At 51.4% G+C, this 15,463-nt stretch overlaps 1 protein-coding gene and 1 pseudogene across 1 annotated transcript; both read right to left on the bottom strand.

Moving 5' to 3' along the window:
- Positions 1-15,463, bottom strand: part of LOC136570539 (serine/threonine-protein kinase pim-1-like) — a 51,926-nt pseudogene that overhangs the window by 23,599 nt on the left and 12,864 nt on the right.
- LOC136570406 (olfactory receptor 14J1-like) lies at positions 5,250-6,182 on the bottom strand. Its single transcript, XM_066570883.1, has one exon. It carries the CDS (start codon positions 6,180-6,182, stop codon positions 5,250-5,252), a length of 933 nt encoding a protein of 310 aa, XP_066426980.1.

A 15,463-nucleotide genomic window follows, 5' to 3' on the forward strand; every position in this document is an offset into this window, starting at 1 on the left:
GTGAAATCTCTTTATTGCTGATCTGGATGAGGCCATGGAGGGCACCCTCAGTCAGTTCCCAAGTGAGCCCAAGCTGGGTGGCAGTGTGGCTGTGCTGGAGGGCAGGAAGCTCTGCAGAGGGATCTGGCCAGGCTGGAGCCATGGGCCCAGGACAATGGGATGAGGTTCACCAAGGCCAGGGGCCAAGTCCTGCCCTGGGCTCACAACCACCCCAAATCCCTGGCTGTGCCCTGCCCCTGATCCCCACAGCCTGCCCTGTTTCCTTCATCCCTGCATTGCCAGGGACTTTCTGGGACAAGGGAGCTCTGCTCTGGGGATGGAGGGAGGTGCAGGTGCCACCGCTGGAGTGGGAACCAGAACTCACCAAGTTTGTGTCCTTTGGGGGTTAGGAACTGGTGGGACTCAGAGGCACAGGAAGTTTCTCTTCATGGCCAACAGACCATGGTTGAACAGGACACAATTCAGTAACAATCACGCTCTTCCCTGAGCCATGTGCAATGTCCCAGCAGCCTCTGACATGTCCACCATCCACAAGTGATTTCCATACTAAAATTAATTTTAGAAAAATATGGTTCTGTGATAGATATAAGCACACTCAAACTCTTGTATCAGGATGCCCATCCTGGAGTGGGGGAAAAGCAGCCTGAACAATTCCCATTTTTTTAAGCTGTCAGTGGTGGACAGAGAAGGGAGTCAGGCTGCTTTTGGTGTTGAAGAAATGCTGAAACCTGCCTGACTCATTTCATCTCCTCCTGTCCTGGCTGATCTCCCCTCTTTTTCCCCTTCCAGCCATTGGCTTTTGTCTCCCCCCAGGCCCCCCAGTGAAGAGCCTGGCTCTGAGTTCTCCATCCCCTCCTCGCTGGCACTGCCAGGCTGGGATGAGGAGCCCCTCAGCCTTCCCTGCTCTGGGCTGGACAAGCCCAGCTCCCTCAGCCTCTGCTCACAGCCCAAGGGCTCCAGCCCCACCTTGGAGGCCCTTCCCAGACCCTGCTCCAGCTGCCAGACATCTTTCCTGCCCTGGGGAACCCAACCCAGGCCACAGTGACCTGGATAATCCCCGTCCTTGATGTCCTGGTCACACAGCCCTGGCCCCTTGTCCCTGAGTCAGGTTTTGGGGTGGATCCTGTGGAACATCCTTGGGGGAGGCTGCAGCTCCAGGTGGACCAGGGGGATACCAGGGGACAGGGACCCTGCTGGGCATGAACAGCTTTGGACTTCTCGGGGGAAACTGTGAGGGGGGTCAGGGGCAGAGTGACCAACCCAGTGACCTCACACAGCCCTCCTGTGATGTCACAGCCTGCTCTGTGATGTCATAGCTTATTCTCTGATATCACTGTGCTGGTCTTTGATGCCACAACCCACTCTGTGAAGTCACACAGCCCTCCTGTGATGTCACACAGCCACCCCTCCCCCTGTGATGTCACAGCCTGCTCTGTGATGTCACAACCCATTTTCTAATGTCACACAGCTGGTCTCTGATGTCACAGCCAACTCTGTGATGTCATAGTCTGCTCTGTGATGTCAGACCTCTGCCGTGTGATATCACACCTGGCTCTGTGATGTCACAGAGACAGCCTATGATGCCATAGCTGCTCAGTGACTTCCCATAACCCACTCTGTGGTGTCATAGCCCACTCTGTGACCTCATGTTACCAGATGATAAATTGCCTACACCAGGTGAGCTGATACCTGAAGCTTGTTCTCCAAAACCCCAGGCCTATGGAAACCACACAATGCCCATTGTGTGAGAAGGGGAACTGAAATTCACCAGCCTCAGTGTCCTGCCAGTTCAGCCAGGCCCACTGGAACATGGGGGTCCACGAGCACCAGGGACCACCAGAGAGACCCCCAGGACAGAAGAACGCATGGGTAAAGGGGAAGGGAAATGTGTTAATGATTCTGGGGAAATGATTATCATATGCATTGTGGTGAGTATGGTTGCGACAAACCTCTCTGGTTCCCTGACTTCAGGGCGAGGGTGGCGAAAATGAAAAGGAGCGGATTCGATGGAGTTGTCTAAAAAGAACTTTTATAACAGGGTGAAAAACAACAAATGTGGAGAAGACGACCACAGTATGAGGGACAGGATCCAAAGACCTGAGACAAAGGGGAAACAACAATATATACACTTGGGGGTGGAACACTCTAGAACAACAACCATCTAGGGCAAACAGGTAACCAATAGGGGAGCAGAACTGGGACAACTTCGCATAATAACACCAAAGGCTTCTGGGGGAACTCTCAAGCTCACCCCAAGTTAAACAAATGATTCTCAGGGCTTGAAGCTCACGCTCAGTGCTTTTGGGGTAAAATCCAGTTGTGTTTGAGTCACAGCTGGGCCAACTCCACACATATGTATGTTTAGTCTGGGACAATCAATGAAGATGTGTGCAAAATACAGAATGTAAACAGAAACTTTCCTGTACTCAGCATGCACAGCTTTGGGAGGGGCTATCCCCCTGTGCATCTGGCCAAATAAAGAATGCTGCTTCTTAATGCTATATTGGTGTTAAGGAGTTTTTATTTTACTGAATTTTTGGTAACAATCCCACTCCCAAGGAAAGCTCTGTCTGCTGCTGTTCACAAACAGAGAAGGGCTGGTGGGAGATGTGGTGGTTGGAGGCTGCCTGGGGCACAGCCACCATGAAATAATCGAGTTTTCAATATCCTGTGAAAGAAGGAAGAGCATGAACAAAACGTCTACCCTGGAATCAGGAAGGGCAGACCTTGGCCTATTCAGGATGCAGATTTGGAGAGTACTGAATCAGGTACTGATTTTTTAAAGGGAAGCAGCCGTTAAAAACAAAGGTGTCCAGGAAGGATGGACACACCTCAAGAAAGGAATCTTAAGGGGGAAGGAGCAGCCTGTGCCTCTGTGACAAAGTTTAACCAGAGAGGAAAATTACTGTCCTGTCTGGGCATGAGCTTTTTGTGGGAACTCAGAAAAAATAGGTCAGGCAGCTCAGGAAGTGTTTAAGGATGCTGTTGGGTCATGCAGAAAGAAAAGTAGAGAGATGAAAGCTCAATTAGAGCTTCACCTGGCCACTTCTGCAAAAAGTAATAAAGAAAAGTTTTTATAAACAAACTAATAGCAAAAGGAGGAATAAGGAGAATCTCTACTTGAGAGTGGATGCAATGGGGAGCAGAGTAACTAAAGATAAGGAAAAGGCTGAGCTGCTTAACACCTTGTGTATCTCAATTTTCAACAATAAGACAGCTTGTCCTCAGGACAAGTGTTCTCCTGAGCTGTAGATGGGCACAGGGAGCAGAACAGACCCCCTGTAATCCAGGAGGAAGCAGCTGGGGACCTGCTGAGCCACTCAGATGCTCACAGGTGTCTCTGGGAGCAGATGGGATCCATCCCAGGGGGATGAGAGAGCTGTGGATGAGCTCCCCAAGCTGCTCTCCATCATTTACCATCAGTCCTGGTTCAGCAGGGAGGTCCCAGAGCACTGGAGGTGCCAATGTGAGCCCATCCCCAAGAAGGGCTGGAAGGAGGAGCTGGGGAACTCCAGGCCTGTCAGCCTGACCTGGGTGCCCGGCAAGGTTATGGAACAGATCACCTTGAGTGCCATCACAGGGCACCCACAGGATGGCCCAGGGATCAGAGCCAGCCAGCATGGATTTCAATATCTGCACTGATGATCTGCATGAGAGGACTGAGTCCAGCATCAGCAAATTTGCAGATGACACCAAGCTGGGTGTGAGTGTGGATCTGCTGGAGGCTAGGAGGGCTCTGCAGAGGGACCTGGACAGGCTGGATCCAGGGCCCAAATCCAGCCAAGGTGAGGTTGAACAAGACCAAGTGCTGGGTCCTGCACTTTGGCCACAACAACCCCTGCAGCGCTACAGGCTGGGGACAGAGTGGCTGGAGAGAGGCCAGGCAGAAAGGGACCTGGGGGCACTGATGGACAGCAGGCTGGACATGAGCCAGCAGTGTGCCCAGGTGGGCAAGAAGGCCAATGGCTCCTGGCCTGGATCAGGAATGGTGTGGCCAGCAGGAGCAGGGCAGGGATTCTTCCCCTGCATTCTGTACTGGTGAGGCCACGCCTCGAGTGCTGTGTCCAGTTCTGGGTCCCCAATTTAGGAAGGCCATGGAGGGGCTAGAGTGTGTCTGGAGAAGGGCAAGCAGGCTGGTGAGGGTTCTGGAAGAGAAATCTGGTTGAAAGGACATGAGGGAGCTGCGGTTGTATAATCTGGAGGCTCAGGGCAGACAAGGTGGTGTTAGGGTGAAGGTTAGAATTGGTGGACTCAAAGGTTTGTCACAATAAACCTGAGTGGTTTCCCTGGCGTCCCCCAGGCCTTGCTGGCCCCAGGGGCTGATGGCATTTGTGCTCCCTCAGGTTCATGTCCCCACAGCAACAGCATGGGGGTGCTCCCCCTGCTGTGTGCAATGCAAACAGGGGCTGCTGAGGCAGTGCTGCCGTGTCTGTGCCTGCAAGGATGGGGCACCTGTGTGAGCTGGGGGAGAGGCCAGGGCTGCAGAGGGGGGATGTTGTTGACAGCTGCATGAGGACGCTCTGGGACGCTGCCCTGGGCTGTGCAGCGCACTGGGGATGGATCAGCCCCTGCTCTGCTGCTCCTTCCCGTCTGCCCCAGGGCCCTTGCAGAGCCCCAGCCATGCTGTTTGCCCCCAGCCTGCCCACGGCCAGCCTGGGGCTGCTCACGGGGCTTTTCTGTGCTGAGCATTGGCCTGGCCATGTTCTTGAGAGAGCCTGGCAAGGAGCCTGGAGCCCCCAGGCCCTGGGCTGAGGCGTCAGCGCTGCCCCAGCAGTGCCCATGGCCTGTCCCTGCTGCAGCCCCGGCACTGCCACCCCCAGGGCTGTGCCCGGCCCCGAGAGCACTCAGGCCCTGCAGCATCACCAGGGCCACCAGGGCAGCGGGGCAGGGCCACGGCAGCAGCACTGGCAACACCAAGTGCTGCTGCTGCTGCTGGGCACAGCTGCTGGGCCAGCCCTGATCTGCCCCAGCTCTGCACACAGACATTGCTGCTGCAGCTCCAGAGAAGGCAACAAAAGGGGCATCTCTGCAGAAAACTTTCCTGGGAGATCTTTTATTTCATTTAAAGCCACCGAGAGTGCAGCCCTCTTTGACACAGTCTGAGGCCACAGTAAAGGGGGAAGTGGCACAAACAATAGCCTTGGTTTAGGGAGAATACTAAAAAAAGAAAGAACAGGAAAAAAACCAAACCAATAGATCTATCAAAGATGACTTTTATTAAAAGTGAATTGCAGAAATTGGCAACCAGTTTAATGCTTCTGAAATTGTCCCATCATCAGTTTGCACACTGCAGCCTTGAGCTCCTGGTTCCTCAGGCTGTAGATGAGGGGGTTCAGGGCTGAAGGCACCACCGAATACAGAACGGACAGGGCCAGATCCAGGGATGGGGAGGAGATGGAGGGGGGCTTCAGGTTGGCAAAAATGGCAGTGCTGAGAAACAGGGAGACCACGGCCAGGTGAGGGAGGCAGATGGAAAAGGCTTTGTGCCGTCCCTGCTTAGAGGGGATCCTCAGCACAGCCCTGAAGATCTGCACATAGGAGAAAACCATGAACACAAAACAACCAAAAGCTAAAGAGGCAACAATCACAATGAGCCCAAGTTCCCTGAGGTAGGATTTGGAGCAGGAGAGCTTGAGGATGTGTGGGATTTCACAGAAGAACTGGCCCAGGGCATTGCCATGGCACAGGAGCAGGGAAAATGTATTGGCTGTGTGCAGCAGAGCATTGAGAAAGGCACTGGCCCAGGCAGCTGCTGCCATGTGGGCACAAGCTCTGCTGCCCAGGAGGGTCCCGTAGTGCAGGGGTTTGCAGATGGACACGTAGCGGTCGTAGCACATGATGGTCAGGAGGGAAAACTCTGCTGAGATGAAGAAGAGAAAGAAAAACACCTGTGCAGCACATGCTGAGTAGGAGATGGTGCTGGTGTCCCAGAGGGAATTGTGCATGGCTTTGGGGACAGTGGTGCAGATGGAGCCCAGGTCGCTGAGGGCCAGGTTGAGCAGGAAGAAGAACATGGGCGTGTGCAGGTGGTGGCCGCAGGCTACGGCGCTGATGATGAGGCCGTTGCCCAGGAGGGCAGCCAGGGAGATGCCCAGCAAGAGGCAGAAGTGCAGGAGCTGCAGCTGCCGCGTGTCTGCCAATACCAGCAGGAGGAAGTGCCTGATGGAGCTGCTGTTGGACATTCCTTCACTCTGGGCATGGTGGACTGTTGAAACAAGACATTGACAAGCTCTTTGAGTCAATCCTATGGGTTATTTTAGGAATTCCCTCAAAACAACTTCTCTACCTGTTGGAGAACTTTTCTCAACATTTTTAGTTTTGAGCTTGTGTTTGTGCTCCTGAGTTCCTGCCTCATCTTCAGCATTGCTCTCAGCCTGAACGCTGGGAAGCCCAGAAGGAAAACAGGGCTCCCTGGGCCCCAGTGCAGTCAGAACTACTGGAACCACACAGGTGCCTTTGCTTATTACACCTTCCTCTAGTTCAGCATGATTGAAATTAAAATGTGCTTGAAAAATAAAGTGGAGTTTTTAAAGACTCGAGTTTAAAAGTCAGTTTCTCTAAGCCCTTCTCTCTTTCCCTGTGCAGCTGGACAAGGAGGGATACCAAGGGTTGCTCTGGCTCTCTGCTGCCTGGAGTTGTACCTGCTGGGAGCTGTTTCTCTCTATCCAAGCCTTGTCCCTGCCAGTGCTGCCAGAGCCCAGCCCAGCCCTGGGGGCTCAGCTCTGCCCTGCAGACCCCTCCCAGCACAGGGCACTGCCCAGGGGCATCTCCCTGGCAGCAGGGCCTTAAGGGCAGGCCAGACAAACAGAGATGCTGCAAGCCAGGGTGCTGCTGCTGCTGTCTGTAGGGAGAGGAGGCTGAGGAGGCACTTTCTGAGGGAGATCTGAGGCCCATCTGCTGATGCCCAGGCTGACAGTGCAGGAGGCTCAGGGATACAGCCAAAGCTGGCAGCCCCTTTCCCTTCCCTTTAGGAGAAAGCTGAGAGCAGCCCTGGCCATGCAGCACCATCTCCAGAGCAGGAGGAATCTGCCCTGATGGGGGTGGCTCCTTGCACCTGGAACTTCTCCCCTGCAGCGTCCATGGGGAGCTGCCAGGCAGGCTGAGAGCTGCCCCTGGCAGGTGGCACATGCCCTGGGCTGGCCAAGAGCCCTGAGGGCTGCAGGAGCTGCTCTGCAGGACAGCCCTGGGCAGCCCTGGCTGCAGCCCCAGCTTCAGCCCCTGCAGCCGTCCCTGGCAGCAGGAGCCGTCCTGCCCTGTCCCTCTGACGGTGCCCAGGGCAGCCCCGCTCTGCAGCACATCCTCCTCCTCCTCCTCCTGCTCCTCCTGCTCCTCCTGTGCCACAGAGAAACTGGGAGAGTCCTCCTGACACATCCCCCAGGCTCTGGGGTGTGCTGGCTTCAGGAGATCCCTCCAGGAGCACAGGGGACATTGCCCTGCACCCACACACTCACCATGCACAGGGCTGTGAAGATCTTTCCCCAGGTGAAGTCTCAGCTCAATGTCTTCCCAATCCTGATTGCCTTCAGCCTGTCTCTGCCTGGCTCCTGTCCCCTCAGTGCCTGCAGGCAGAGCCCTCAGCCCTGCTGGGCTGGGAGAGGAGCTGGGCCTGGGAAGAGCTGTTCCTTTAAAGCTCAGCAGCACAGACACAGCACAAGGACTTTAATGAGCCTCTCAGGGATTTGTGGTTGTTTACATCAGACTCAGTCTCTGAGAGTGTCTTCAAAAAACTTCTCAAGAACTCAAACTTAAATTAAAACTCTGAAATTTCTTGAAGTTTTAATGGGTTCCACTGAGGGACACAACTGAGAAAATGTCCCCAGGTTCCAGTTAGAGCAGAAGACTGCAGGCAGTGATGACAGCTGGGGACAAAGAAGGCCAAGGTGTCTCTGGTGCTGAGCAAAGATGGATGTGTTTGAGGAATGCCAAGGGCCAAGGCCTGAGCCCCAGGGCCTGGCCAGGCAGATCCTGTCCCTCCCTCCTTGCTCAGGGCTCTTGCCGGGATGGGCACTGGCATGTGGGGATGTGCAATGCCAAGGGCAGGAGCATGGGGCGGCCCCTGCCAGGCTGCTGAGCAGGGACAAGGAGGCCATGAGGCCCCAGGCCTGCAAGGGTCACTTGTCTCCTGCTCCTGCCTCCGTGCTTTCCTTTTTATGGAAAAGAACCATCCCTCCTTCCCAGGCAACCTTGGTGGGAAAACAGGACTCCCATACAACTAACTAATATGATTAAGCTGAAGCCATTGATTGTTTACATTATGCACTTATTTATGCATTCTAACTCTACTGCATACACTGATCACGCATCTCTTCATTGGTGCCTCTCTCTTGTCCTTGTGTTCTGCACTCACTTCTCTGGGTATGTCTTTGGTTACAGTCCAGGTGGTTCACAGCCCTATGTTATCTAGTTCTTGTGCTCTTGGTATTCTGTTTCTCAGCATTTTCTTTCTTCATTTAGCACAGTTTATGTCTAAGTAACCTTGGTGAATTCCAGAGGGCTCTGATAAGAATAACTACAAGCAATATGGCTGGTGCACAGTGTGGCCTAAGTTGTTCAGATACATTGCTACAACTCCCCCTTCTTCTTCTTTCACCAGCCAAACCCTTTTCACTGTATTTTCTACCAAGTGGGTCACCAATATCACTATGCATGGAATAGCTCAAAGCAATATAATAATAACTACTAGTAATAACAAAGCTCCCTTTAAGGGATCTTTCAATCATCCAGTTCTTCCCCATCCCTCAAACCATTCATCCAAGCCCCAATCATTCAGAGTCAATTTCTTCCTGTTGTCTTGTAGTTGTTTGAGTTTCCTATGAATGGATGTAGACTGGCCAGAGAGATTCATACAACACATTCCTTCAAAATCCTCACACCTGTGCCCATGTGCTAACAGCAAAAAATCTATAGCAGCTCTATTTTGCAGTGTGCCATGTTTAGTACTATCTACATCAGTGAGCATTTGATTTAAAATAGCTGAACTTGTGTTCAGTGTGGGAATCCACAAAATCAGAGGGTTTTTGGGGAAGCTGCAAAAGGCAGGCCTCAGAGACAGCAGGACTGTGATTAGAGCTAAGCAGTAGCCATGAGATTGGTTAGCAGAAAAATTATTTAAAAAGTAGAAAAGCAAGGACAAATAGAACAATGGTCTGTGTATTAACGATTATCTAGAAAAACTCTCTAAGCTACAGAAAAGTTCTTCTAGCAAGATATTAGGAAGTTTGAAGCTTAATAATGGAGCTCTGTGCATTGTGTTTTAAGGCTTACAAGCAGGTATTGTATTCAAAATAAGCAAGCATTGTTTTAACCAAAGGTACCTGTGCTTATCGTGGTTGGATAGAACTACTGTCAATATGCTTTTGCTTTGTGGGATTGGTCAAAAAACTTTTAAAGTAAGTTGTAACATTGCGTTCTTTGTCTGCTGCTGAGGACACGAGCTGCTGGCATCTTCCCATTGTCATAACCATGTAATGAGACTGATGCTGGAAAATAAAACAGCTCAAGGCACGTTCCACAGCAGCCCTGTCCTGTTTGTGATTTGTACATAGCCCCTGGCTCTCTCTATACAAGACAGACTGTGCAAAGTACTTTATGCTATGAATTTCATGCATTGCTCTCAAAAAGAACCAAACCCCCCTGTCTTAAGGCACTTTCATAACAACATGTACACACACCTCAAAGAAAGACCTCCAGTACTTGACCAGAATCATGAATCTAAAATTATTGAAGGGGTATACCCTCTCATTACGTGGGGGAGAGGATGTGCTTGTGTTTCTACAGATACAGGACCCCGGTGGATTCCCAGAAGATTTATCAGTAGACCACAGATCTGAAGACGACCCCTCGAATGAACACAAAGTCAGATCCCCCTCCCACCATGCCACAGAAGCAGCTTTCTCTTGGAGATGAAGAAAAAAGAAATTCATATATGCAAACATTGTGGCAAGGACACTCATCACACGTAGATACATCCCACCGATAACATCCATGTCAATCTCAAATGCAGACACACCCCTGCCTTTTCCACCATCCCTCTATCAGTGACCTTTTATCCCTACCCCCCCCTCTTTCCCCTCTTGAAACTGCTCCTTTTTCCCTCCCTCAAACTTCCCTTACAAAAGAGAAGGGCATGATTGGGAGGAGTTGGGAAGAACTATAGGAGGAACTTAAAAATATTTAAGAATGTCTTAAAATAAGTCAACTAATGTGTGTTTTTACCATACACATGTGAAAACTACCCAGTGGGAAAGAAGAAGTATGATTCTTTCTGTCACACCCTCCAGGGCACCCCACAGCAGAACCAGTGCCATCGTTGTCATCGTCTTTATCAGCGCCCTCATCTGTATCCAAGTGACCACCGGCTGGATCGTCCCTCAGCCAAAACAAAACATCTAGGTCACTTTGGCAAAGTCATTAAAGCAAGACAATCTTTGCATGGCCATTGGAAACGTAGACGGTCCGCTCTTAACATGCCTGGTGGGAGTCCCCCTGTCACCAAACGACTGCCCGTATGTAGGTAAGAAACCCAACCCCATGGACACCTGGGACGAGTGGATGAAGATCCTCCCACACCATGTCTCCACAGGACTTGCTTTTCCAGGCCCAGGATGGTGTTCTGGGCAGTGGTGTGAGGCACAGGGTCAGTCTCCAACCATCCCGTGGCGGCTTCCACCATGGTCAGCACGTAGCGCTTGCCCTGGCGTGTCTGGGGCAGTGTGATGGAGTCAATCTGCCAGGCCTCCCCATACTTGTACTTGGACCACCGCCCACCGTACCACAGGGGCTTCACCTGCTGGGCCTGCTTGATGGCAGCACACGTCTCACAGTCATGGATAACCTGAGAAATACTGTCCATGGTTAGATCCACCCCTCGGTCTCGTGCCCACTTACAGGTGGCGTCTCTGCCCTAATGACCTGAGGCATCATGGGCCCATTGAGCTGGGAACAACTCCCCCGTATGTTGCCAATCTAAGTCTATCTTTGGCACCTCTATCTTTGCAGCCCGACCTACCTGCTCGTTGTTTTGGTGTTCCTCACTAGCCCAACTCTTGGGGATATGGGCATCTCCATGGCAGACTTTCACAGGTAGCTCTTCTACCTGAGTGGCAATGTCTTTCCATTCATCAGCAGCCCAGATTGATTTTCCTCTATGCTGCCAGTTGGACTTTTTCCACCTTTCCAGCAAACCTCACAGATCATTGGCTACCATCCATGAATCGATATAAAAGGTATCATTTTGGCCCCTTGTCTCTTTCAGCAATGTCCAGGGCCATCTGAATGGCTTTGAGTTCAGTAAATTGACTTGATCCACCTTCTCCTTTGATAGCTTGTGCAATCTGTCGTGTGGGGCTCCATACAGCTGCTTTCCATTTCCAGTTCATCCCTACAATGCTACAGGAACCGTCAGTGAAAAGAGCGTAGCGTGTTTCCTCTGCTGGTAGTTGGTTGTACGGTGGAGCTTCCTCAGCCCGTGTCACTTGTACCTGCTCCTCTTTGTCAGTGAGACCAAAGTTTTCACCTTCCAGCCAGTTTGTATTTATCTCCAAAATCCCAAGGCGATTCAGGTTTCTAATACAGGCACGCTGTGTGATCAGAGCAACCCATTTGCCCCATGTGGTGTCAGTGGTGTGGTGGGTACAGAGAACCTTTCTTTTAAACATCCGCCCCAGCACCGGTAGTCGGGGTGCCAGGAGGAGTTGTGCTTCTGTGCCAATCACCTCCGAGGTCCCTTGAACTCCTTCATAGGCAGCCAAGATTTCCTTCTCAGTGGGAGTGTAGTTGGCTTTGGATCCTCTGTAACTTCGGCTCCAGAATCCCAGTGATCAGCCTTGAGTCTCCCCAGGCACCTTCTGCCAAAGGCTCCAGGACAAGGCATTGTTCCTGGCTGCAGAGTAGAGCACGTTCTTCACCTCTGCTCCTGTCCTGACTGGGCCAAGGGCTACTGCATGAGCGATCTCCTGCTTGATCTGAGCAAAGGCTGGTTGCTGTTCAGGGCCCCAGTGGAACTCGTTCTTCTTGCAGGTAACCAGGTGGAGAGGGCTCACAATCTGGCTGTCTCAGCCCATTGTGTTAAACCTTATTTGGAGCACACAGGAAAGGACAGGATGGGTGGTTCTACAGCGGAAGCAAAATGAGTAGGCAATTACATTGGTTATTAGGTGGATGGAAGCATGGACCCTCAAGGAATGTGTGGTAAAGATGGTAATTCGAGACAGAGTAAAGGGAGCTATAGGCTTACCCTGAAAATACAAAATTTAAGTTAGTGGGTGTTACTTTTGCTTCTTTTCCTTGAATTGTCTTACAGAGAGGTTGGTAGTACTGAGAAATGTGTCTTGTACCATTTCCTTTTGCAGGGCACCGACAGTCCCAAAAATAGGGGAATTTGATGTACCTAAGGGAGAAGTGTTGCCTTTGCAGAGGGGTTGAATTAGTAGCTGAACTCCAAACTTTGAGCAACTAGGTTGGTTGCCCATTATGATAGCAGCAACCAGTTGTAAAGTTAAGTGGATGCTACTTGGTCCTAAGTGGTGACTAGGCAGATGACTTGGTCTCTGACTCTGTGTGGGTGAAAGTTATTTGACTAGAGGTGAAGGTGTCATTCTGCTACAAATGTGTCATCTGGAAATTGCAAGGTCTGTAATGGTATTTGAAGATCTATTTTTTATGTGCCTTGTTTGTGTATGAATGTTAAGACTGTGAGGGTGTGTGTTGTGGATTGGGTAGAAGTTGGTTAGTTGTAAGTGAATGAAGAATGGATCTTCTGTCTGCTTGGATTTCTGCAAGGGCCCTGCAGAAGTCCTTAGCAGTTGTTTTTGTGGGTCAAATACAAAAAGGGGGACTTGTAGGAAAGACATTTTTGTGCTGTTGCTGTAAGCCAGCGAAGGCTTCCTGAAGATAAGGAAAGCCCCGTATCTCTCTCAAGGAAGGTACCAAGGCTATCACCATGGCAACGTGAAGAAAGAGAGAAAGTTACAAGATATGGACTTTAGTTGGCTCACAGAGTGATGCGGCTCCTTTTCACCTATTGAGAACTTTGTTTATTTTTCATGACCAATGGGCAGTGTATGTGTTTGTTAAGTAAATATAATACTCTTGTAAAGCTATAAAGGCAACCTGTTGCTTTAATGAATCTCTCTTATACAGCCTTCTGATCTGAGTCCTGGTGCTTGTGCCATGTCGTGCTCTATAGCGACACCTCATCTCCTCTTTAGGGCCTTGATCACAGCAGAGACAGGAGCCTGCATGGGGCCATTGATCACACTCTCACAATTTCTAAGCTTGTTGGTGACAGAGCCCACTGTCTCTCGGTTGTTATCGGCATTAATCATTGCAATGAAGGTGGTGTATTGAGATGGCCCCAGATTTGCCAGACTCCACAGCATTTGCCCTGTGCACCTGACCTTGTCAGGGTCATTATCATGCTGTCCATCCCTCCCAAAGAGTACCTCCAACACTGCCACTTCTCTCAGCTGTTGGATCCCTTCCTCGAGGATCTTCCAGCACATTCTATGGTGCTGCTCCTGCATTGTCTCCCTGGGGACAAACCTCTCTCTGACACTCAATAAAAGCTGCTCCCAGAGACAAAGGGACCCTAGCCCCCCTTCAAAAATCTGATTCACACCTGAGTCCTGGGTCAAGGGTCCCAAATTCCTTGCCTCACCACCCTCCAAATCAGGCCTGTACCCATAAGGTCCCAGACCCGGAGTAACCAGGTTGTATAAGCCTCACGTCCCCGTCGTACAATGTCTTTGTGCAGATTACAGAGACTTTTGTACATCAGGGACTCAGTGATGATCTCAACCGTTGGCTCCCCTGCGGGTTGTGAGGGGCCTCCATTTTTACCCTTATCTTGGGTGATCTGATTTCATCTTAGACCTCCTTGTTTCCACAGGGGTGACTGCTGCTGGCGGTGACAGCCCTTGCAGTTCAGCTGGAACCTGGATGGTTGTAACATCTGTGGGTTCACTGCTGCACCATCAGACTCTCCCTCTTTGGGGCAGGGGGAGGGTTTCTCACCAGCTGGGGAAATGTGCTCCTTCAGCATCTGGCCCATCTCCTTCACCACAGCCCCCACCCAGTCTGGGTGGTTCATTTCTGAGCTGGGCTGTGGGGCAGGGTCAGGCTCTGGGGCAGCAGCATCCGTTGTCTCTGGGGTAGGTGCCAGGGTGGTTATCCAGGTGAATCTTCCCTTATCTCTGAATGCTAAATAGAACAGGCCTATCAGCAACACCAACCACTGTATGATATCATTAGCATTTAGAGTGGATCTGAGCCCTTTGAAAACTGGTGGGGCAGACCCAAAGAGCTGGGTGAAGGGTTGGGAGAAAATTTCCTCTGGTGTAATCTCCTTACAGTGGGTACCATTATTAAAGTAACCCCAAAACCATACAGTTAGTGTGTGATAGTTCTGAATCCATGTGCCTGCCTTCCGGTGGAAGTTAAAGATCCATGAATTCCTCACCTCATTAAGCCATAAAGCAAACTGGGTAACAGCCACAGCAGCCTTAGTTATGGTTAGCCTGTGTTCCAGGCATGGCTGGGGTGCTCCTGATGGGGCAGAGGGGAGAACTCCAGGCCCTCTGTGAGGGTGATGAGGGCAGTGGGCTGTCAGCGGGGGCTGGCCGGGCGAGCTGCAGTGCCTGGGCAGGGAGCTGCAATCCCTGCCCCGGCTGCGGTGGCTTCGCTCCTTGTGTGGACCAGGGGTGGCGTGGGCAGAGCACACAGAGATTCCAGGGACATGGGTGAGGGGATTCATGGCCAGCACCTTGCAGCTGATCCCCTTGGCCCCTCCTCTCTTGTGGCCATGGCAAGAGCTGGGTGGGATGGCCCTGGCAGAAAGGTCTCCATGGATTCCTGCAGATCCAGGTTCTGACCATGGCTCTGTTCCTCTCCTCAGTCCTTCAAGCCCTGAGTGAAGACAACAGCCCCTCCCACATAAGCACATTTGTTCAGGTGATGTTCGAGGGAAGAGCTGCAGAACAATTTCCATCTGCTGGCTCAGAAGAACAAGTGTCTCTTGAAGTCCTCCTGATCCCTTGGAAGGTGAGACCACCTGGAGAGCAGAGGAGACCAGCTGGAGCTGCAGGCACAGCTGATGATTGGCACAGCTGAGCCTGGGGAAGCTCCCATAGCTCCTGCCTTCTCCCTCTCTGTTGACAGCTCCCTCTCTCCAGCCCTCAGACCCTGCCTGTGGTAGTTGGTGTTTTACAGTTGTTTTAACATAAAATTTAGATTTCCTGTGTTAGTCAGTTATAATGGTTTCTTCCATGTACCCCATTTTGTTCCCCCTAACGGTTCAGTCCTAAGTTGTTCACCACAAAGTTTTCTGCCACTTGTCTGCCCATCAGTGTGTCAGTCTCCCTGCTCCTCCCCTCATTCCCTTAGAAGCCCTTGTCAATCTCAGCTGTACTACCCCTTACTCTTGTCAGTCTCTGTAGTCACTCCCCTTGTATTCCTAGATGTTCTG

This window comes from Molothrus aeneus, unplaced genomic scaffold, assembly GCF_037042795.1.
Source record: "Molothrus aeneus isolate 106 unplaced genomic scaffold, BPBGC_Maene_1.0 scaffold_34, whole genome shotgun sequence".
NCBI classification, from domain to species: domain Eukaryota; kingdom Metazoa; phylum Chordata; class Aves; order Passeriformes; family Icteridae; genus Molothrus; species Molothrus aeneus.

Coding starts and splice junctions, on each gene's coding strand:
- LOC136570406 (XM_066570883.1), bottom strand. CDS start 6,182: ATGTCCAACAGCAGCTCCATCAGGCACTTCCTCCTGCTGGTATTGGCA.